Genomic DNA, 22,545 nt, shown 5'->3' with positions numbered 1-22,545 from the left:
TATATTTTAAACTCTCAATTTGTTATATTTGAAATAAATTAAATAAAATTATCCAATAAAATATTCAAATACCAAATTATTAAATAAAAAACTCTAACAATTTTAAAATAGAATGATTTATTTCATATATTTTTAGTTTTACATTTGAGTTTTATTATATTTCGTTTAAAATTTCAATTAATTATGATTTCAAATTGAATTAATCAAAATCTGAAATTTTTTTAAAATCATTTTCGATAATTGATCAAATTACTTTAGTGGCCAATTGATTAACCAAATTAAATCAATTCGGTCAATTAATTCAATTAAAATTGAATTTTAAACTTGAAAAAATGTACCCTGAGGTTTTAAATATTGATACCCAAAGGATTTTGAAAATGGAATTTAACAAATTATACTTGGAGCATTTAAAGTTCAGATTATACTTGATGTTTTGACAAAAAGTCTCGAAAGTCTTGTAAGTTTCGAAAATATACCTAAAGGTTTTGAAAATCTTATTCAAAGGTTGTAATAATGTTCATGCAAATTATATCTGGAGGATTTGAAAATCAATTTAGAGATTCTTCGCAAATCATATCTTGAAGTTTTGGAAAATGATGTCTTGAGGTTTTTGAAAAGAAAATCATGAGATTTTGGACAATAATACCCAAAAGTTTTGGAAAATGATACAAGAGGTTTGGAAAATGATACGTAACCATAAGTTTTGAAAATATACCCGAAGGTTTTGAAAAGAATATGGTTTTAAAATGATACACGAAGGTCTAGAAAAAAGATTAAGAAATATGGTTTTAAAATGATATACAAAAGTTTAGAAAAAGGATTACCTGAAGATTTTGAAAAAGATCCTCAAAAGTTTTAAAGATGTATCTAGAAGTTTTTAAGATAATTCTTGAAGTTTTGAAAATGTAACCAAGAGGTTTTGAAAAATATAGTTGAAAGTTTTGAAGATGTATTTGAAGATTTTAAAAGAAATACTAAGAGGTTTAAGATGATACCTTGAAGTTTTGAAAAAGATATTCAAAAGTTTTTAAAATGTACCCAAAGATTTAAAAAAAAAAACTCAATGGTTTTTAAAGGTTATTTCCAAAAGTCTTATAAATTGAGCTTATTCATTAAAAAATGCTCCTCTTCAAGAAATGTTTTAAAACTTTAAAAGGAATATAAAATAGTTATTTAGAGATTTTGAAAACTAGCACTTAAAAGTTTTAGAGAAGATACCTTGATGTTTTAAACTATTTTATACTTATTTTTGTACATTTCGATGCACCAACAACATTTTTTCACAATAATACTAAGCATTTAAAATTCTTAAACCATATTTTTATAATTACATTTTTAAACACACTTTTTTAAAATATAACTTTTCTAAACCACAATAGTAATTCTAAACTATAGCATACTAAAATTCCACATGATAAATAGAATAAATTCAATATTAAAAAATTAAGTACTAATTTTAGGTTTGAAAATTTTAACTATTAAATCTATAATATAAAATTTAATTGGTATTCTAGTAAAAATTAAATATTTGATAGTTTTTTTTTTTTTTGATCGAGTGATATGAATTTATAATTACTTTCCAATTCATAAATGTTTAAGAGGAATGAGTAAATTGTTAAAATAAAAAGAATAAAATTAATGTAATTAAATATTATTTTTCTTAAATAAAAGTGACAAGTTGCTAAAAGCTACTAAGTATTTTTAGCACTTTTAAATTGAAAACTTTTTTCACTAAATGATGTTTAAAAAGGATGATATCATTTTTAGTCTTTGAATTATAGTAAAATGATCAATATAATACTTAAATTTTAAAAATTTTTAATATGAGAGATTTGTAAATTATAAATTTGTTAATTAATGTGATACTTATAGAGCTATTTATTAATCACATATTATCATTTGAAGTTAATTATGTTATAAACGAATATTATTTTAGGTAAAATTTATATACTACATCGAAAATTTTAAAAATTAAGATATCATATCAACTATTTTATTGTAATTTAAAAATTATTGATAATATTAATCCTTACTAAAAAAGAGTTATCAAAGATATTAAAAAATAAAATCATTAAAAATTTGATGATTTAACAAATACAAAATATAATCAAATAAAGTATTTGTAGAATAAAAATATTTTAATAATTTTACTAGATTAATTTAAGGATGTAAATATAACTTAATTATAATATCTTAATTAAAAAAAATGACAATACATTTTATTGAAAAGTTAAAACAAAAAAGAATTTATCTATTAAAGAAATTTGAGATGTCAATGAATGTGAGATTGGTTTTGGTTTGCCTCAATTTTTAATAAATTTTAAACAATTTGGATCTAACTTGATATTAGATAATTATTTTCAATTTTCGATTTTAACTTGACATATATGTCTAATATAAATTCGATTTATATTCAAATTGAAATTAATTAATAATTTAAATTTAATATTATATTTATAACAATATTATTTTTAATATAAATTATATTTTAATTATATAAATATAATCTTTTTATTAAATTAAAAATTAAAGTATTTAATAATAATTTTATTAATAATATAAATAAATATAAAATTAAATAAATAATAAAAATATTTTATATATATCCAAGACTAATTTAAATAGAGTATTCTAAAATTTATCTTTAAGCCAATCTCAATTCTTTTTAAAAAAATCATAAATATCGAATTAATAACAAAACCAAACTCATCATAGACAAATTATTTTATCAATTTTAAGAAAAAATTAGTAAAAAACAGTATTTCTTACGTCATCTCTCTGTTCGTGTCTAAAGAAAAGAAGAAAATGAGAAACAGAAAGAGAATTAAAAAAAAGGGGCGGGGGGCAATATCTTCTTTAGTTCTGGCGTTCTGTAAATTTGAAATTTGAAAACCCTAGCTCCATCATTTTCCCATATATTATTTGTAAGTTAGATCTTTACTTTCTTTTTGTTTGTTTTATATTTCTTTGCTTTCTCTTTTGTCTTGTGAAGAAATGGAGCGATCCGATATCGCGTTGAATTCCGGGTAATTCATATTTCTCTTTGAAAACTGTTGATCTTTTGTTGTTGTTGTTTTTTCTGTTTCTAGATGTGTAGATTAGCGCCTGTAATTAAGACATATTTGAAGAGAGTTTTTAGATAAAAGAAGAAAAGAAAAAGGGAGTTTTTGATAGAGAGGAAAAAGAAAAAAAGGAGATGCGTTCAAAGAAGATGGAAGGACCATCAGCCTCGACTATGCGTCGAGACCCTTATGAAGTTTTGTGCGTTTCAAGGGATTCCACTGATCAGGAGATCAAAACCGCTTATAGAAAGCTAGCTCTCAAGTAAGTTTTTGTTTTTTTTTTTTTTTGGGTAATGTTTTGGTTTCTTTCATATTAGATTGGATTTCGAGCTAATGGGAAGTTGATTATTGGATGAATTTTGCATTTAAGTTTAATTGCTAGCTGAATTATAGTTCAATAAGGCGAATGGCTTAATGGGGAAATTTTGCAACTTCTTGTCGGTTTAAAATGATGGAGATTTTAATTGGAAACCTCTATGAAGAGTTCTTATACTTGTAGGAAGTCTGTTTCCTAGGGGATTCTGTGAAGAGTTCTTATACTTTGAACTGCTGACTGTAAAAAATAGAGTTGAGCCAGATTGTTTACAACACAATGTCTGTTGCTGAGCTTGTGGAAATCTTTCTTTGATTGTGCCAATTCCTCATGTACTTAACTGAGGGTTTATTTTGTTGTCCTTTGCTAGTTGAGGCCTTCTTGTGTTCTGTTTTATGAGTTACTATGCAAATATTTCAATTATGAGCTGGTGACGTTGTAACATTGGCGTCCATCCAGCTACCTATGAACTAAAATATATGTGAAACTTGAACATGATGGAATCTTACAGACCAGATTTTTACTGTCACATTTTTGTTAATCCCTGTACAAATGACAGATCTGTAGCACCAATCCTCTAGAATTATGATTGAGCTACATCAAATGCTTGTTTGTTTGGTTTACTTTTAACCTGGATCTTTTCATATTTGCTTTTTTGTTCTTTTGACAGGTATCATCCTGACAAGAATGGCAGTAACCCTGAGGCTTCAGAGCTTTTTAAGGAAGTAGCATATTCTTATAGCATTTTATCTGACCCAGAAAAGCGAAGACAATATGACAGTGCAGGGTTTGAGGTGCTTTCCTTTCCTTTCCTTTCTTTTCACATTGTTTCAGTATTCTTCATTATGTTCAATGTTGTCTTTTATTTGTCTTTGTTGTACAGAATTAAGCATTGCAACATATTTTCATGGTTCATTTCCTTTATTAAGTGTTCCTGTTTAGCACAGATATAAGTATTCTTTTTTATTCGACTCTCACTATCTTGCTGAGGAAGTAAGATTTTCTTGCTTGGGGATTGGTGCAATTTCTGTAAATTTAGATTTTAAGATGAACTTCTATTCAAAAGGAAAAAAAAAGTTTATGATGAAGAATATTTTTATTGAGAACATTAGTTTTAGTTTAAAGTTGCAAAGCTAGATTTTCAAATTGATGTAGAAATTGATCCATTTTTTCTGATGGACCAAGAACTCTTTTACATCGGGAAAGAAAAAATGATTTTTACCCCATAGTATGTTTAGTTGACTATTATGTAATGCTAGGCTCAACTGTAAAATTGAAATTGCTTCTGTTGATGCTATCTGGGATATATTATGGCAGGATTCTCTTTATTGTTAGGTTTAAGGTAGGGATTGTTCAAAAGCCAGAACCCAGGAAAGCCTTATACAGAAAGAAAATAGATAGAGGAAGGTGCTATCTCTGACATTTTGGAGTGGCCTGGCTACTGATTGAATTTTTTTCTTATATCTTTAGGTATGAAATAATTGCCTATTAAAGAGGCAGGAATTATAGGGAATGTGCAATAAAATGGCTCTCAACTTGAGCACCAGGTATATCATAGAATTATTTGGTTCTTACCTTTCTTTGGAATGTCTTGGAAGAATTCTGATTTGTGAGGTCTGATCGCGAAAATGGAAGTTGCTGCCATATAAAGACAGATAGTTGGATGCAAAAGCATGTTATGGGATCAATATAGGTAGTTGAATTATGTACTGTTTTCTTTCTATTATGCCTACCCAAATTGGATGGCACATGACAAGTGCATTTTTAAAAAAAGTCTTAAGTTGTTTTTAACAGTTAATATTCACTTCTCTCTCTCTCTCTTTCTCGGAAAGGGGAGGAAAAAGGAAATAGAAGGAAGATATAAGATTAGGGAAGAACAAAGAGAACCAAGCAAGACTGGAAATCTTAACACTGGCATCTCAAATCTCGATTCATAATATCTCACTGATCAAAGCTGCTCGAAACTGAAATTAAAGGTAATTATAGGTTACTCTTTGAGTTCCAGCATTGATACAAAAATACCAAGTATAACCTTAAATGACCTAATAATTCCTTAAATACTGTAACAATTTACAATCGAACCCATAACATGTAAAAAATTAGTAAAACAAATTAAATAATTTAATCCTTTTATAGACACGATCTTGTCACACGTAAAATATTGATGTTAGAGACACCAGACTCTTGAGTTTTGAAGTGTTGGAATGGAAGAATTGATGCAAATCCTTGAATGGCAATGCCGACAATGGTTTTGGATGTGCATTAATATTGCAAATGGTGCATCTTTTACCTCATTCTTGAACACTCTAAGGATAAATTAATGGAACAGCTTTTACCAAATAGAACATTATTAGACTTCTCATTTGGTTGGATGGACCACAACATAGGCCTCTATATCAAGAAGAATAAATTCGATTCAAGGATTTTTATCATGTATGCGAACTGAACACTCTTCATGCTTCTACATCCTTGAACTTGATATAAATCTTTAGATCCAATTTGTGGAATCTCAACATTTCTAACTTCAAAATCTAGTTGTTTAGACAGATCATATTTCATTGCATTTATTCGTGAACCTTTACATCTTGCTTTGACCATTTGATTCATCAAGACTCAGTTGCCCTTGATCTCAAGAATTACTGACTTGGTTACAATTTTAACTTCTTCATTGTCAGCCTTAAGTTCTTTAATTCCCCTAACTTTTGTAGTTAAAACCTCTGTCACAATTGAAATGTTTTCTGCTAGCATTTTGGAGGAACACCATTGACATCACATGGTTGAAAAGGAAGCTAGAAAGCTCTGCATTTGCCCTAATTGATCATACTTATATTTGACTTCCCATTTTCAAGTATTTTCTCACTTTAAAGCAAGTAATTTTTAGGATCATGATATTTATAAAGTACTAAAGGGTGAAAATTCTCAAGACTGCATCTATTTCTCAAAGAAATTAGCTCATCAAGTAGGGTTCATTCCAAAATCATGAATTAGTTTTAAACTTGCACATATTAAAATCTCAATATAAATGCTTCATAAACTGATTGTATAGAAACCGGCTAATTCTTGTAAATTGGATCTAAAAAATGGAATTAGGTCGTAAAAATTAGTAGTGAATACTCTTTGACAAAGCTTAACATGGTGTTACTAATGTCCATGATAATGTATCATGGTCATGTTAGATAATGTTGTAGCTTAGAGGCTATTAGTGCTGGATTTAATTGGCAAAAAGATTGACAACTAAATGAGGCAATTGGTGGTGTTGGTCTTGTGATGAGGCTAAATAGCAAATAGGGTTTTAGGTTATGTATCCGGCCGTTTCAGTAATGTATCTTTGTTAAATCTGAATGAGATGGGTATGTAAGGGTTATGTATACTTGCTTCATAGATTCTCTAAAGTGCCCCTTATGGAGTAGTATGGATCAGTAAACCTAAATATCAAAATCATCTAGGAAAGCATCAATTGGAAACATTGACTTCATGCATGGGACAAGATTGTGCTTATGGAAGGATTAAATTACTTAGATATTTGTTTTACTGATGTAACAAATTTTTTACATTTCAATTGTTGTTTATAGAATTTAAAGAATTATAAGGCCATTTAGGGTTATATTTGGTGTTTATGTTAGTACTTAGGAGCAGCGTATTTCAATTTCAATCCACTTTTCTTAGTATTCTGTTTTTTTCTGTCCTGTTCTCCTTTTTCTACATCATGTAGCCAACCCAACTAAATTGTTAGGCTTAGTTGAGTTGAGTTTTGAGAAGATTGTCCCTATTACATAAAATCTTTTTATTCATGCATATTTTGGAACTAGATCCGTGAATTACTTGGTGTGTGTGTGTGACTCTTTAGCTTGCAATTAGATCTCCAACTTATAATTTTTAATATTTTTACTTTCATATTTACTGCAATCCATTACAGCTTTAACCAAAAAAGCACATTGTTTAATGCAGGACATGGTTTAGATTGTATGTATTTGAAGATTTTCATGAACGGACTTGATCTTTGAATTTAGTAGTATGATATTGAGTCTAATCCAAAATGTGAGGATGTCTTAAAAAAGTTGGCTTGTTTGGGTTCTTAGTGGGGGACATGAGCTCTTCTTAATCAATTTATGGATTGTGCAAATTCCTCTTTGTCTCTATCAAACACGCATGCACATACATGCAAAGAGAGGTATTTATGTGCTTCCTTTGATTGATTGAAACATGCCATGGCAACTTGTGTTGATGGAAATCCACCGCCGTTAGACTACAAATATCTCCTTAGATCCAATGGTGGAGCCAAAAATTTTATCTAGTGGGGGCTCAGTTCAAATATATTAAATTATAAAAAAATAACAATAAAAAAAATAATGATAACCATAATAAAAAGCTAAAACTGCCATATCCCATCATAATTGTTAAAAATTTTACAATTATCCTTGATGTTTCATATTTTGAAAAAGTTGCACAATAGCTTTGTTATCCTTTTGAATACATATTTTTCAAATGCACATAACTAAACTATCATTTAATCATTGATCTTTCATTTGATTATGCAAAGGAGTCCTTAAAATGTTCATTGATGAAAATGCTCTCTCTACTTTGATAATTACAACAAGTAGAATAATACTAGCCTCAGCAACAAATAAATCGGACCAATGAGAATTTTTTGATCTTTATCCCAGACTAGAACACGAGTTCATATTTTTTTGGACTCAGAGGCAGCTTAAGCCCCCACTGAGCACTGTAGGGCTCTGCCCTTGCTTGGATCACCAATTGAGGATTTTGGCTTTTATTTTCTTTTAAAATTTCCCTCTAGTTTTACCACTAGAAACTAGGAAACCTTCAGTTTTAACTGTTCTTAATGATCCCTACATACTTTAGTGCATTTCCTTCTTGTTTCAGATTAACCTACTTTGCAACACTACTCTGCATTAAGTACTAACCTACATTTGCTAGATTCCCATGTCATTTGAGTTCTCTAAGTGTTGCCTGCCCCTTTTATTTCAAATTCCATTGATATTGTTGTCCAACTTTGTGTCGATGACTAAAATTCAAAGAATCTAACTCCATTTATCATTGACAGCACTATTTTCGTTCGTAAATTACCTTGATGATGTTAACTTATGATTGTTTTTGATTTCCTCCAATTGTATTTCTTTTCTCTTGTTCAATATTTTCCATCTCCTATTCCTTTTACAATATAACGGTTGAGGAAGTAGATGAAAAAGTTGTTTTTGATGGAAATGAGTGGCTCAAGAAATGCAAAATTATGACCTAACATAATTCCTTTTTTTAGCCTTTCATACAGCCGACCTTAGAGTTATGGGATATAAGGCTTAGTTTGTTGTTGGTGTTATTGTTATTCCTTGTATGATGGCAAGTTGTCAAAACCTAATGTTTTTCTCTTTTTTTCAACAAATGTTATAAGGCTATTGAAGATTCAATGGATATGGAGATTGATTTGTCCAATCTTGGAACTGTTAATACAATGTTTGCAGCGTTATTCAGGTGAGACATCCTTTGAAACATTGGAGGTTCTTTTTTTTTTTTGGTGCATTTAGTTGTTTCTAAGTCACTTATTCTTTCTTCTACCCTGCTTCTTAAATATATATATATCTTTAGCAAGCTTGGTGTCCCCATCAAGACTACAATCTCAGCTAATGTTCTTGAAGAAGCTCTAAATGGAACTGTCACAGTTAGACCCCTTCCTATTGGAACATCAGTTAGTGGAAAGGTGCTTACTTTCTTTCTATTCGATGCACCCTACTTTTTCAGTTGCTTTCTCAAATTCTCATTCATCTTGCTGCAGGTGGACAAGCAATGTGCCCATTTCTTTGGTGTAACAATCAGTGACGAACAAGCTGAGTCTGGGATTGTTGTGAGGGTAACTTCAACATCACAAAGCAAATTCAAGGTATGTTATCTATGAAACCTTTCTTTGAATGATCTTAAGTTCTTTTCAAAATGACTATGAAGTGTTTGGTTGTGTGCTCCAACTCATCACTTCTCTCTCTGGTGCTCTTTTGCTGTGTGTTTATATGTGAGTGCATGTCCATTGTGCATGGTTATGCATCTCTTCTAAGAGTAACTATGTCAAAGTTATATAATAACTCAGTGTTTCATTAATGTAAAACTTTCAGTTACTATATTTTGAACAAGATGTCAATGGTGGCTACGGTTTGGCCCTACAGGTACTAAGCACTTTATTTTTGATTCTTGTCCATCCCAATTTTTTTTATTTACCTATAATTTTTGGACTAAATGTTTGACTTTAAGTGTTATTGTCAAGATAAACAATACAACTTTTATTTCATTTATTTGTCATGTGATTGTCTTTACTATATCTGTCTAGTAATATGGGTTGAAATGAAGTGACACAAACAAAACCAAAATATCTATTGCCACCGTATTACTTTCATTGTCATTAGTGGGAAGCCTAGTGAAAACCTCATGAATGATATTTAAACAAATTACTAGGTATTGGCTGTGCTAGCAATCTGTGCATGATCACGAGTAGGTTCTGATGGTATATTTTGACCTGAAACATTTTTTATTTTTTATTTTTGTCAGAGTGGAACGTGAAAAAGTTTAGAATTAGCAGTGATGGTGTTAACTCTTCCCTTTCTCTTCCTAGAAAGTTTTATCTCTCAGCATTATGCTTCTCCTTTGTCACAAGTTTCAATTGTGCACTACTACAATGAACTATTTAAATATGTTGCTACCACTTAATAACCTTTGTTGGTGGTGAAATTTGTTCTCTTGCCTGTAAAAATATTAGTTGTTTAATGGTCTGAGTAACTGTTGAGTAGGTATCATGACAGTCCAATCTGTTGCTTTATTGACTACCCAGTCTTCAGCAAATAAACTTTTAGAATCATCGAATAATTCTGAAGTCCTGTTATTTTTCACTTTACTTCTTTATCTGCTGTCCCTAGCATACTACATGCAGAGTAGGATGTTTTTAGCTTAGGCTGGATGTACATGTATTGGAGGTGAGTAGATGCAAACTCTTTTTTTTTTTTTTGGAGGGGAGGTATGGTATATTCTTATTCTTGATCTTCTCCAGTTATTTAGTGGACAAATTTTGATTGCAGGGTTGGTTTTGGAAAGGAAATGAGGAAACATATTGTTATATTGGTATTTACAGCAGCAGGATTTGGTCATGCTTTCCTTTTTTTTATAGAACAAAATAAAAAGGAAAACCCTTTTACTATCTGAAAAGCACTCTGATTTTTGGAGATTATCCAGGAAGCATGCTAGAAGCATTTTGTTGTTGTCTTTCTTAAAAAATGAGAAAATAAATTATTTAATTAATAAGAAATTAAAGACATTAATTTAGGATCCTATAATACTAAGGTTTTAATGAAGCTTTATTTTTTGTCTCTAAGCTATTTCATCTTATAGTTTAGTCCTTCTAACGAAATGAAATGAAAAAACAGCTAATAATGCTAAACAAAAGTTTCCAAATGTCAAAAAAGATTAGTACCTTAAAAGCCATTTTGTCAATTTTAACTTGTGATAATTTAAAGACATTTAGGAATTAAATGGAGTAATGGAGAGGTTAGGGATGTAAATGATTTTTAAAAAAGATAAGACAAATGGTGCATTTTACCCTAAAATATTGGTAAAGCATCAAAGCTAAAAGTATTGACTTTTGCTTCTAGAGTAAAAGGAAAAAGTAGTAGCCAAAATTTGCGTTTTCCTTTTCTGGCCTTTTGCTATTAGAAGTAAAAATTACAATAAGTAGTTCTGGCTCCTCCATCACTTTTTCTCCACTACTTTTTGATACATTTTGTCATCATTCACATGTGAGGGGTTTGCGATAAATGACTTGGTCCCTAAGACCCACTCACGTGAAAGTGATGATGAAGAAGAAAAAAGTAATGGTGGGGATCTTAAGCCATACTAATTAAGAGTTAGTATTTGATACACTTTCAATGTAAATTTTTAATTTGACAATTGATGTTTAGAGATTGGGACATGTTCCATTTCTATTTTTAATTATTTTTTTTATATTTAAGTATATCTTAAGGGGGCGTTTGGTTTGTGCAATATAACTTTCCTTCTCGGAATCTAACTTTCTATTATTTGATTCCTTAGTTTGGTTCAAAAACTCTCCCACATTAGGAATATTATAATCCCAATAGTTTCAAAAAGGGAGAAAGTAGGGGAATAGAAAACTCTCTTTTCCCTTAGTTTTTTTAGATTTCAAAGGGAAAATGACATTTTTTTCTTATTTGCCTTCACTTAACTGTATATTCAGATTACATAGATAATGTTTTTTACCTTAGAAACATAGTAATTTCATATTTTGCTTTTTACGGTTTTGACAAAGATGGCATTTTTAAAATTAAAAACATGATTTTTGTTGAAAATAATATATTATGAAAAATTTATTTGTCAAAATTCAATAAAGATGATGTTTTAAGATAAAATTGCAGTCTTTGTTGAAAATATAAAAAAAATTATTTCTCAAAATTTAATAAAAAGGATATTTTTAAGATAAAAATACAATCTTTGTTGAAAATATTACATGTTGTTCACATGTCATCAAAGATAATATGGTAAAACATTTTATTAGGTAATCTTACATTCTTCTAACTGAACATAAAAATCTTATACTCTCTAAGATCAACAAAACTCAGGAAATACACATTTTCCTTCAATAGCTGTTTGTTTTTGACATGATTCATTTAATGTTTTACTAGTGCTCTATTGTTCAACAAAAGCTTGTGTGTTTTTTTTTTTTTTTTTTAAATTTTAAATTTTTAATGTTATACTAGTAATTCTATGTTCCTGCATCAAAAGCTCTTATGGTCATTGCTATCCCTTTTCTGTCATTGTCTTGGAAGTTCAAGGATATCTTGTTACATGCAGTTGTGTTTAGAAGTAATAGGCATTTATCCATACATTTATTACTATGTTTATGATTTCATTCTCTGTACAGGAAGACAGCGAGAAGACAGGGAAGGTGACATCTGCTGGCATGTATTTCTTACATTTTCAAGTATACAGAATGGATTCCACTGTAAATGCGGTATTTGAGTTGTCATTTCTTACTTTATCTTCTTTGTCTCTGCTGGATATTTGGCTTCTTGTTGTGGTAAGAAATGATGATTTATTCATGTGTTATGCAGTTAGCAATAGCTAAAGACCCTGAATCTGCTTTCTTTAAAAGGTTGGAAGGTCTTCAACCTTGTGAGGTTTCAGAACTAAAAGCTGGCACTCATATATTTGCTGTTTATGGTTCGAGCTGTTTGTTTTTTATGTTAATTTTGTTAAAAGCATGTTTTGGAGTATTTCTGTTATTGGTTGACTGGTTTGGCTGATTTTTCTCAGGAGATAATTTTTTCAAGACTGCTACTTACACAATTGAGGCACTTTGTGCAAAGTCATATGAGGATACCTCTGAGAAGCTCAAGGGTGTTGAAGCTCAGATTTTAAGAAAGAGAAATGAGTTGCGTCAATTTGAAGCGGAATACAGACAAGTATTAATCCATCCGTGTTCTATTTAAGGCTTGTTATAAGTATGGGTTATAACATTTGATCTAACGATTCTGGTGGGATATTTTGTAGGCATTGGCACACTTTCAAGAAGTGACCAACCGGTACAGCCAAGAAAAGCAATCTGTATGTTTTGAAACCTTTTGTTCTTTTATGTTGCAGTGATACTGTTTTTCCTGCATTTATGCTATCTTTTCAATTTAGGAAGTGACTGCATGTGTATAAGGATATATTTTTCTGTATATATGCTCATTTAATTCCCCTGCACATACAGTCATACGTACTTATGCATTCTAATATTTAATAAATGGCTATAGAAAATGATCCTGAGCTTCTTGATATTGCCTAAGCAGTAATTGCTTATTTGGATTCACTTCATTCTCGAAGTGTATTATGATCAAAACTGTAACCTGACTTATGTAAATATATTTTTGGCATGTATAACACAGGTAGACGAGCTGCTGAAACAGCGTGATAGTATCCATGCTTCATTTACTGTAACAAGAGCACTGAACAGTCTTGGTGTTAATTTAAGTAACGGAAGTGGTAGCAAAGTTCCCGGTGAGACTGAGAGTCCATATGAAGATGGAAACTCAGATGGGAAGGATAAGTCAGGCAAAAAGAAATGGTTCAATTTGAATATGAGGGGATCTGATAAAAAGCTTGGTTGAAATTCTATCTAAATAGGTTCTTGTTTTTACATGGGAGGTTTGAAATTTTTGCCAGCAGTCTGCTGCCTGCTAAAGCTTGTCTTTGTATTATTTGTTCAATTCTTTTGCTGTCTTTGGCTGTCCACCAAGGCTTTTCAGTATGTCATGTTAAAGTATGATGTAGGGGTGGTAACGGTTTAATTAAGTTTTTTGGGTTTTTTTTTTTTTTTTAGCCCTAGCATGATGATATGGACTTAAGGTTTTTGTATGCTTATATTTGGTGAAGTGAGATGTCCCATCTACTAGTCCATTTGTAGTTCTCACAGTGTAATAACAAATTCTTTTGTCTTATTCTTATTGCAATGTGTAATGCTATCGTTAAAAAATTACGAAGATCTGTTATGATATATATATATATATGTTAATGTATGCATGTGTATGAGTTGGAATATTATAAGAATATTTTATGAGAATTTAGGACAGATTAATTGAGAGCATTAATGTATAATTTGTAATTGATTTTATATTTTTAGTATTGTCTATATAATGCAAGGCCAATCTAAGAGATTAGTAAGTTGGTCTCTAAAGCCTTAATTTTAACAAGGTATTAGAGCTAGTAATGTAACTTTAGCCATTAGTGTTTCCATTTTTCTCTCTCTTTCCCCAAATCTTTTCGCGATAGCCTTAAATCATCATCCATGACTTGTTACTATAGATTTCAATCTTGCACCTTTAAAAGTTGTGTATTGAAAGTTTTTTTTTTTTTTTTTTAGTAGTTTTTTATTAGTTGTAAAGGAGTTACTTTTTTATTCTCAAAGACGAAAAAAATAAGGGGTTGCAACCTCTTTGTGAATGTAAAATTAAGGGAGATAAATTTTTTTTTGTGTCGAGTGTAGCTGTAGAACTAAGGATGGAGTTCTTAGTTGTTAATTAGTGGTTGTGTTCCTTGATTGAAGGATTATTAGTTGTGTTTTGGAAGAAGGTTTTGTGGCCATGGCCATGGAAGAGGCAACTGCATTGAAGGTGATAACTCAAGAGATTATCATCGATTCACGGTCGTTGGATGAGAAATTTGATGGCTCCAACTACTTGTCATGGAGTAAGAATGTGTTGATGACCTTACGAGGTCTTGAAAAGGTTGGTTTCTAACAAGTGAGTTGCTAGTAAAAGAAAGCTTGGAGTATGCAACATGGGAGTAAGAAGACAATTGAGTACTTGGACAATTGTTCAACTCGATAGAACGATGAGTCAAGGTGATGTTCAATCCATACTTTACAAGTAAGGAATTTTGGGATGTTTTAAAAATTATTTATGCAAATTTTGAGAATTGGCAGAGGATTTCAAATGTTACCAGGGCATAGACTAGAATGGAGTAATATGATAGGAGCTTGAGGGAATATTTTGCTACGTTCAATGAGGTATATGATGAGTTTAATGAACTCATGCTCTTGTTTACCGATATGAAGACAAACCAAGAGTAACAAGAGGCTTTAGCTATAGTGTTTTTCTTGATAGGATTGAGGAAAGAGTATGCCAATTGTAGAGTAGCCAAAGATCTACTTTTTTTACTGGATGCTTATAAGTGCTTGAGTAGGGTCACCTAACATAATCCTCACACGAAGATAGGGTAGTATTTGTGGCCTTACAACATGAAGAGGGAGCATCATGCAGAGGACATGGTGGACGAGGTAGAGGATGTGGAAGCGGTAGAGGAGACTTACGGTCCTGCTATACATTTACAAAATGTTTGTTCACATCTCTGGGGCATTTTTGTCCCACCAGCGACATATGTGATTGATGCTGCGCTTTAGCCCGATAGCAAGAGGAAAAGTAGTTTAATTATCCTGGGATAAGCATGACAAACTTATTCAAATGCTTCAGAATCAGACTTCGATCTCTTCACTAATAGCCACTTTTATACAAGGTAAATCTATTGCATGCTTGGCTAACTTTTTCAGGACTTGAGTGATTGATTCATGAGCTTTGGATCACATAACAGGTATAACAGGTACTATTTATTCATATACTCTTATGATGGGAAAATAGTCTGTTTTGGTTACTGATGGAAACTCTATAGATATTGTGGGAAGTGGCAAGGCTCTACCTATATCCATGTTACCTTTACATTTTGTGTTGCATGTCCCTTTTTCTCCTTTTAACTTACTTTCAGTTAGTTAGATTACAAGGAATTTGAAATGTAGTGTCTCATTTTTTATTGTTTATTGTGTTTTTTAGGATCTATTGACGAAGCAGACTATTAGTAGGGGAAGGATCAAAAGAGATCTTTAAGTGCTTGATGACATATAAAAGATATAGTTTGAACTAATGACATACTCAGGAGAATTGTCATAAGCTTATAAGTCTCATTATCATTTTAGTCATCCATTCATGTCACATTTGTAAGCTATGTGTCCCCATTTATTGTCTTTTAGTTTTGATTGTGAATTGTGCAAGTTCGCCAAACTACACAAAGTGTTTTATGTACCTTAATTTAACAAAAGAGGAAACTTTCCTTTTGTTGTGACTCATTTTGATATAAGAGGGCCCTGTCCTATTATTTTGAAATTTGGTTATAGATATTTTGTGACATATGTTGATGATTATTCACGAGTTTGTTAGTTGTATTTGTTGTGGGCTGCTTCGAATTATTCTCTATCTTCACTACCTTTCATGCAAAAATAAAGAATCAATTCGTTAAGTCTATTAAAATTTTACGAAGTGATAATGGGGGAGAGTATTTTTCAATAGAGTTTGTTTAATTCCTAAATGTAAAGGGTATTGTTCATCAATCCTTGCATATAGATACCCCCTAGTAAAATGGGATTGTTGAAAGGAAAAATCATCATTTGTTAGAAGTGGCTAGAGTTCTTTTGTTTCAAATGAAAGTCCCTAAGGGTGAGTGAAGCTATCCTCACAACATTGTATCTTATAAATCGTTTGTTGTCCTTGGTCTTTGAAAAAAATGTTCCTTTTCAAGTATTGTGTCCTGATCATCCTTTATTTTCAGTCTCCTTCAAGGTGTTTGAATGCACATGTTTTATTTGTGAAACTCATTCGGGTTGCACTAAATTAGATCTATGTCCCTTTAAATGTATCTTCCTAGGTTATTCACATGTCTAGAAAGAGTATCAATGCTACTTTCCAGACCTTGGTTGTTTTATTATTTTGGTAGATGTCACCTTTCATGAGTCAATTCTTTTTTCTTTGGTACTACAGTTTCAACCATCACCTATTATATCAAAAGAAGATTTTCTCATCTATCAGATAAATAGTACACCGATCAATGCATCTCTTTTTGGGGCATGTCTTGATATTCAATTTGGTCATACGTACACTAGAAAGACCTATGTAGATCTACATGCAAAAACTTCCCCTATCAAAATAGTTTTTTTATCAATGGATCCACCTCAAGACACTCTAGGTGAGGATGTACCGATTACTTTATGAAAAGGTATGTGAACTTATATAAATTTTCCTATATACATGCCCTCATACAAGGGACTTTCTAATAAACTTCAGACTCGTATTGCCACAATTGATGTTATTACTATTTTACGTAGTCTTCATGATGCTTTTGCAGATTTAGGATGGTGTAAGGCTATAGAGGATGAGATGATGGCCCTAGAGGCTAACCATAAATGGGACTTGGTTTCTTTGCCAGAAGGGAAACAAGTTATTGGGTGCAAGTGAGTTTACACCACAAAATTGAATCTTGATGGTTCATTGGCTTAAAGGCAAGGTTAGTAGTGAAGGGATATGCACATACATATGGAGTAGATTATTTTGATACCTTTTGTCTAGTGGCAAAAATGACATCTATTTGCTTATTTCTTAGTTTTATTGCTACACATAAATGGGCATTACATCAATGGGATATGAAGAATGCTTTCCTACATGGTGACTTAGTTGCATAGGCATATAGGGAGCAACCATTGGGGTTGTTGCTTAAGGGGAGTCTAGGAAGGTGTGCCATTTGCGTCGATCTCTGTATGGCCTGAAGAAATCTCCACACGTATGGTTTGGTAAATTTAGTGCAGCTTTTGTTTAGTATGGCATGTAGTAGAGTGAGAAGGATCATTTAGTATTTTATATATCTAAGAGTTTGAGAGTATATGTAGGTGATATCATCGCCACTAGCAAAGATAGTGCAAGGATTGACAAAGTTACAATGTATCTTAAATCCCAGTTTGAGACCAATGATCTTGGTCAATTGAAATATTTTATGAATATTGAAGTGGCAAGGTGTCAAAAAGGGAATCTTTGTATCTTATAGAAAGTATGTGTTGGAGATTGAGAGATGCAGGCTTGTTCCATGCCAAGCCAAGTGGCACATTGATGGATTCAGGTAGCAAACTTTATCCAGAAGTTAGCACTTTATTTGATGATCCCACACCTTATAGGAGACTAGTTAGAAAACTGAATTACCTAACCATGACGAAACTTAATATATTTTTTTTAGTGAGTGTGGTTAGTTAATTCTTGGCAACTCCCAAAGATACCTACTGGAAAGCAGCAATGCTCATTTTCTGATATTTGTTGAGGAATAGAAAATGGATACTCTACAGTTCTTTCTACTAGTGATGGGGATATTCGAGCCTATGCAAATGTAGATTGGGCAAGCTCTCCCATAGACAGGAAGTCTACATCTGGTTGTGTTATTTTCCTTGGGAGTAATTTTTGTTTAGAAAGAGCAAGAAATAGCAAGTAGTTGCTAGGTCTAGCGTAGAAACAAAGTATAAAGCCATGGTTTTGGCTACAACAAAGGTATTATGGATGGTTCAATTCTTAGATGAAATTGGGCTTTTATTTTGGACCCCTACAGAGTTATGGTGTGATAATTAGGCGGCAATTTATATTTCTTGAAAAAACCAAGCATATAGAAGTTGATTGTCATTTTATCAGGAAAAGTTGCAAAGTGGAACAATAATATTAAAGCATGTGTGCATAGGGAACAACTAGCAGATATTTTTATGAAATCAGTTCCAGGAGTTCGAGTTGACTATATATGTAATAAGCTTAGCATAATATATATGCTCTAGCTTGAGGGGAGGATTTAGTGTATGGGTATGTGTGAGTTGGAATATTATGGAAATATTTCACGGGAGACAGTTTATAAGGGATTAATTGGAAGCATTAATGTGTGATTTGTAATTGATTCCTTTTCCTTAGTATTGTCTATATAATGAAAGGCTAATTAAAGGGATAAACAAGTTGTTCTCTAGACCTTTAATTCTAACAATATATATATATATATATAGTTGAATTCATAACTGTGAAGTATTTTTTCATAATAAAAATCATTGATCTTCAAGTATGATGCCTCGCAAAATGAGTGTTTGTAACGTTTTTTTTTTTTGGTATAAATGTTTACTTTTTTGGATGTCAATATTAATGTTGAACGCAACAAGAAAAAAATTTGATTATTATGTCAAAACTATGTAATTATTAAGAAAAATGAACTCATCTTTTTTCAGTTTGTGTTAATTTCTTTTAAATTTGTGATTAGTGGGTCAAAAATATGTTGGCGGATGGATCCCTCACCAAATGATCTGCGGGTTAAAGTGCTGAGTAATAAATATTTGTATTGAAGGAATCTAAATTCTGCAAGCTTAGACAGTGCACTAGTGTGGAGAGTAATGAGGAGTTGGCAGCATTTATTGGAGAAAGGGATCCGTTGGGTTGTGCAAGATTGATCTGATATAAACTTTTGGTTGGATAAATGGACTGGTTATGGCTACATAAGATCATTAGTTAATGTTCCTATCAATAAAAAAAAAAAAGAGTTGCTCACAGTCACATAGGTGAAGACATTTTGGAGAATTTTGGAAAATCTCTTATGTTAGTAAAGCTTATCCGATGAAATCACTACCATCCTTTTTAATACCCCTTTTACCATGGTCGAAGGAGGCAAAGATACAATGTGTTGGAATTTTTCGACTTGAGGGAGTTTACCTTGAGTAGTATGTAAAAGCTCACTGCCAATGCTAAATTACATACCACAATAGAGGAAAGGAACGCTAGACCTAGATATGGAAGCAAAAGATTTTCCCCAAGTTACATTTCTTCATGTGGAAATGTGTTCACCAAATTATCTCTGCAAGGGATTTCCTCAAAAAACTGGCATGATGATCCTCTATGTCAATCTTAGAATGAAATTGTCCCATATCTATTTTTTGAATGTGCTATCGTGAAGAGCTGGTGGGTAGAAATAAATCCCCCTGTCATATGCTTACTGATTGGCTAACTAGGTAAGAAGAGTGGTTGAAAGTAAATGCTACTTAGAAGATATTGTAGGACACGCATAAAATTCCTTGGAGACTTGTCTTCATTTTTTGACAATGGGAAATATGGGATACTTGAAACTAGATAATGTTTAAAGGAGTATGGGATCGTGAAAAAGTGGTGAGTCGAGCCATTGAAGGTGTAGCAGAACGCTATTCACTTACGGGCCAAACAAGAAGAATTCCTATAATCACATGCAGTGAAGTCCAATGGAAATCACTGCGCAATGGTTGGATCAAACTAAATTCGAATGGTTTTCTATTGGTAACCCAGGGAAAGTAGGTGTAAGGACAGTTCTAAGAGATCATGAGGGACGTTGGGTTTTTAGACTCATCCGGGCATTCCTAGAGCCACAAGTGTGGGGGCTGAGCAATGGGCTGAAACTCGCCCTAGATGTAGGAGTTAGGAAACTGAGATTGAACTTGATGCCAAGATTGTGATCAGGTTGGTAAATAATAGTGATAGAATGAACCACATACTTAACTCTCCTGTATGTGATTGTAGGACTCTGTCGAAGAGATATCGGTAGACAATGATGAATCATATTTTTTGTGAGGAAAACAACTGTGTCGATGCCCTTAAAAGGCGGGGATGTGAAGGACACAGCCAACTATCTAATATTTCTGATTGTTGTTTTTATTTTGAGACTTTCTATGTTGCTCTTGACTTTTTCACCCCTATTATGCTATGTGGCTTAATGCTATGCATGCTATCCTTTATAACAAAAAAAAAAAAATCATACACATCAAGAAAAATGTTTGTCTGCCTTGATTATACACATATATGAGTACTTATATTTATTTAAATGATTAACATGTTTTTTAAATAAAAAGATTCCATTAATCAAGGAAAATTACAGTTAGAAATAATTGTATCATGTAATAACAAAGGGTAGTCTTCTATCCAAAATATGTCTGTCATTAGCTCAATATCATGCTTCGTTAGTTTGTGAGCTATTTCATTTCCTTGGCGCCTTAGGTGACTCACACAAAAATAGCTTTACCCAATCTCATTGCCCTTACCTCATCCAAGATATTTCCAACCATCAACGGATCTTTTGAATGCAATCTCAGCAAGTTTACCATTTTTTGCTGCATCTCCCTCTAAGATTGAAGATATAAAGCCCAATTCCCTTACAAAAGTAATCCCCACTAGTGCTACATAAGCTTCAATTACTGCTGTATTGTTCACCCCTTCTACATACTTCAGAACTAAGCCTAGTACTTCACCTTTGTTATTTTGGATCATTACTCCAATGCCACATATTCCATCTTCAGCTTTTAGTGCACCATCAAAATTTACCTTTACAAGCTTCAACGACGATCGAAGCTGTTTAACTTGCACCTCCCTCTTCCCATCTTTCTTCTCTCGACTTCTCCTAAATTCCTCTATATAGTTATTTACGAAGCTTGCTATAACTTGAGGATTTCGTATCTCCCCCCATTGACCACCATATTTCTACTATGCCAAACTACCCAACACATTGTTAGACCCATTTCAAAACTATCTTGCTCAATAGAATTTGCTATCCCAGTTAACCATCCTTTATTTGTTGTATGAGTTTGGCATAGCCTACCATTATGGACTTTTGTTGCCTACCACACCTCCTTTGCTCTTTGGTAGTCTCTCATAGCATGCAATACGGTCTCTTTATGCTGTCTACATTGTAGGCATAGAGTTGGTGTATCAATATTTCTTTTTCTTGGGTTACACAACACTGGTAGTATTTCATGCTTTAATTTTTAGCCAAAAGCTTTGATCTTCTATAGGATATCTGCCTTCCACAATCTTACCTAATATTTCTTGCTGCTTCCATTATCCTTTTGAATATTCTGTGTCTCTTACCCATGAGCTGATTAAAGAGATGGCTGTAAACAACTACCAATGGGATATAGAGAAAAAAGTAAACAAGAAATTTGCTGTTCATTTTTAGATTGATGCTATTACCTCTATAAACTCTCAATTGGTTACTTTAACCAAAAAGGTAGAGGTTTTAGAATCCTAATCTCAAACCAACCCTATCAATACAATCCAAAACCCATTTGTTTCATGTGATATTTGTAAAAGATCCCATTCCAATAACAAGTGTCAATTTAGGTAGAACCAATCCAATTCGTCCAACAATCCAAGCCCAACTATAACCCATACAGTAATACCTATAACCTAGGCTAGTGTAACCACCCCAAATTTTCTTGGAATCAACCTAACCACCAATCCACCAACCAAACTAGCAACTTTCATCCCAAACCATAACACTTTAACCTACCTTAAGAAAAAAAAAACCTAATTTTGAAAAAATATCGACCCAGTTGATACAAGCCAATAATGGCAACATTCAAAGTCAAGTTACATCAATAAAAAATCTTAAGAACCAAATAGGTCAACTAGCCCAAGCTATAGTTAATCACCCTGTAGGAACCTTTCCTTGTAATACCAAGTCCAACCTTAAAAGAAAAGGTAATGACGTTTGTAATGCCATCTATTCATTTAAAGATGACATGGTGGATGAATCTAATGATAAGAATGATGTAATGGATGAGCTTGTAGTGGTAAATCTCTTTACTTTTGTAAAGTAGCTTGAAGTAGATTTCGTTGGAAGAGAAGACATCATGGTATATGAAGAACTATTAACATATGGAAAAGAAATTCTGAAATGTTTTGACCCTATAGCACTTGAAGCCCTTGAGAGCATTATACCTTATGAAGAGAAAGATGAAATAAATTTTAAGATGGATTATAAGGAAGATCTTGA

At 31.9% G+C, this 22,545-nt stretch overlaps 1 protein-coding gene across 3 annotated transcripts; it reads left to right on the top strand.

The window, feature by feature from the left end:
• The first annotated feature begins 2,713 nt into the window (after positions 1-2,713).
• Positions 2,714-13,904, top strand: LOC111289107 (chaperone protein dnaJ 15-like). Of its 3 annotated transcripts, none has more exons than XM_089759804.1 (12): positions 2,714-2,924; positions 3,090-3,324; positions 4,046-4,169; positions 8,786-8,865; positions 8,980-9,091; positions 9,167-9,271; positions 9,498-9,548; positions 12,305-12,385; positions 12,495-12,603; positions 12,697-12,845; positions 12,934-12,987; positions 13,311-13,904. In XM_089759804.1, the coding sequence occupies exons 2-12, from the start codon at positions 3,197-3,199 to the stop codon at positions 13,530-13,532; spliced, it is 1,215 nt and encodes a 404-aa protein (XP_089615930.1). In that variant the 5' UTR covers positions 2,714-2,924; positions 3,090-3,196; the 3' UTR covers positions 13,533-13,904. The 3 variants fall into 3 exon arrangements, with proteins under 3 accessions (XP_089615930.1, XP_022735726.1, XP_089615931.1); XM_022879991.2 differs by having other exon boundaries at positions 12,305-12,394; XM_089759805.1 differs by lacking the exon at positions 9,498-9,548 and having other exon boundaries at positions 12,305-12,394.
• Positions 13,905-22,545: the final 8,641 nt, after the last annotated feature.

Source organism: Durio zibethinus, chromosome 4, assembly GCF_047325235.1.
Source record: "Durio zibethinus cultivar Kanyao isolate XHJ-2024 chromosome 4, ASM4732523v1, whole genome shotgun sequence".
Taxonomy (NCBI): domain Eukaryota; kingdom Viridiplantae; phylum Streptophyta; class Magnoliopsida; order Malvales; family Malvaceae; genus Durio; species Durio zibethinus.
The sequence above is the reverse complement of the archived record's forward strand: the minus strand, read 5'-3'. Positions and strand labels throughout refer to the sequence as shown.

Bases quoted from the DNA above. Each gene is read 5' to 3' on its own strand.
- LOC111289107 (XM_022879991.2), top strand. From the start codon at position 3,197: ATGCGTTCAAAGAAGATGGAAGGACCATCAGCCTCGACTATGCGTCGA. The intron at 3,325-4,045 runs GTAAGTTTTTGT...TTCTTTTGACAG, and splicing joins TATAGAAAGCTAGCTCTCAA to GTATCATCCTGACAAGAATG. The intron at 4,170-8,785 runs GTGCTTTCCTTT...AAATGTTATAAG, and splicing joins ATGACAGTGCAGGGTTTGAG to GCTATTGAAGATTCAATGGA.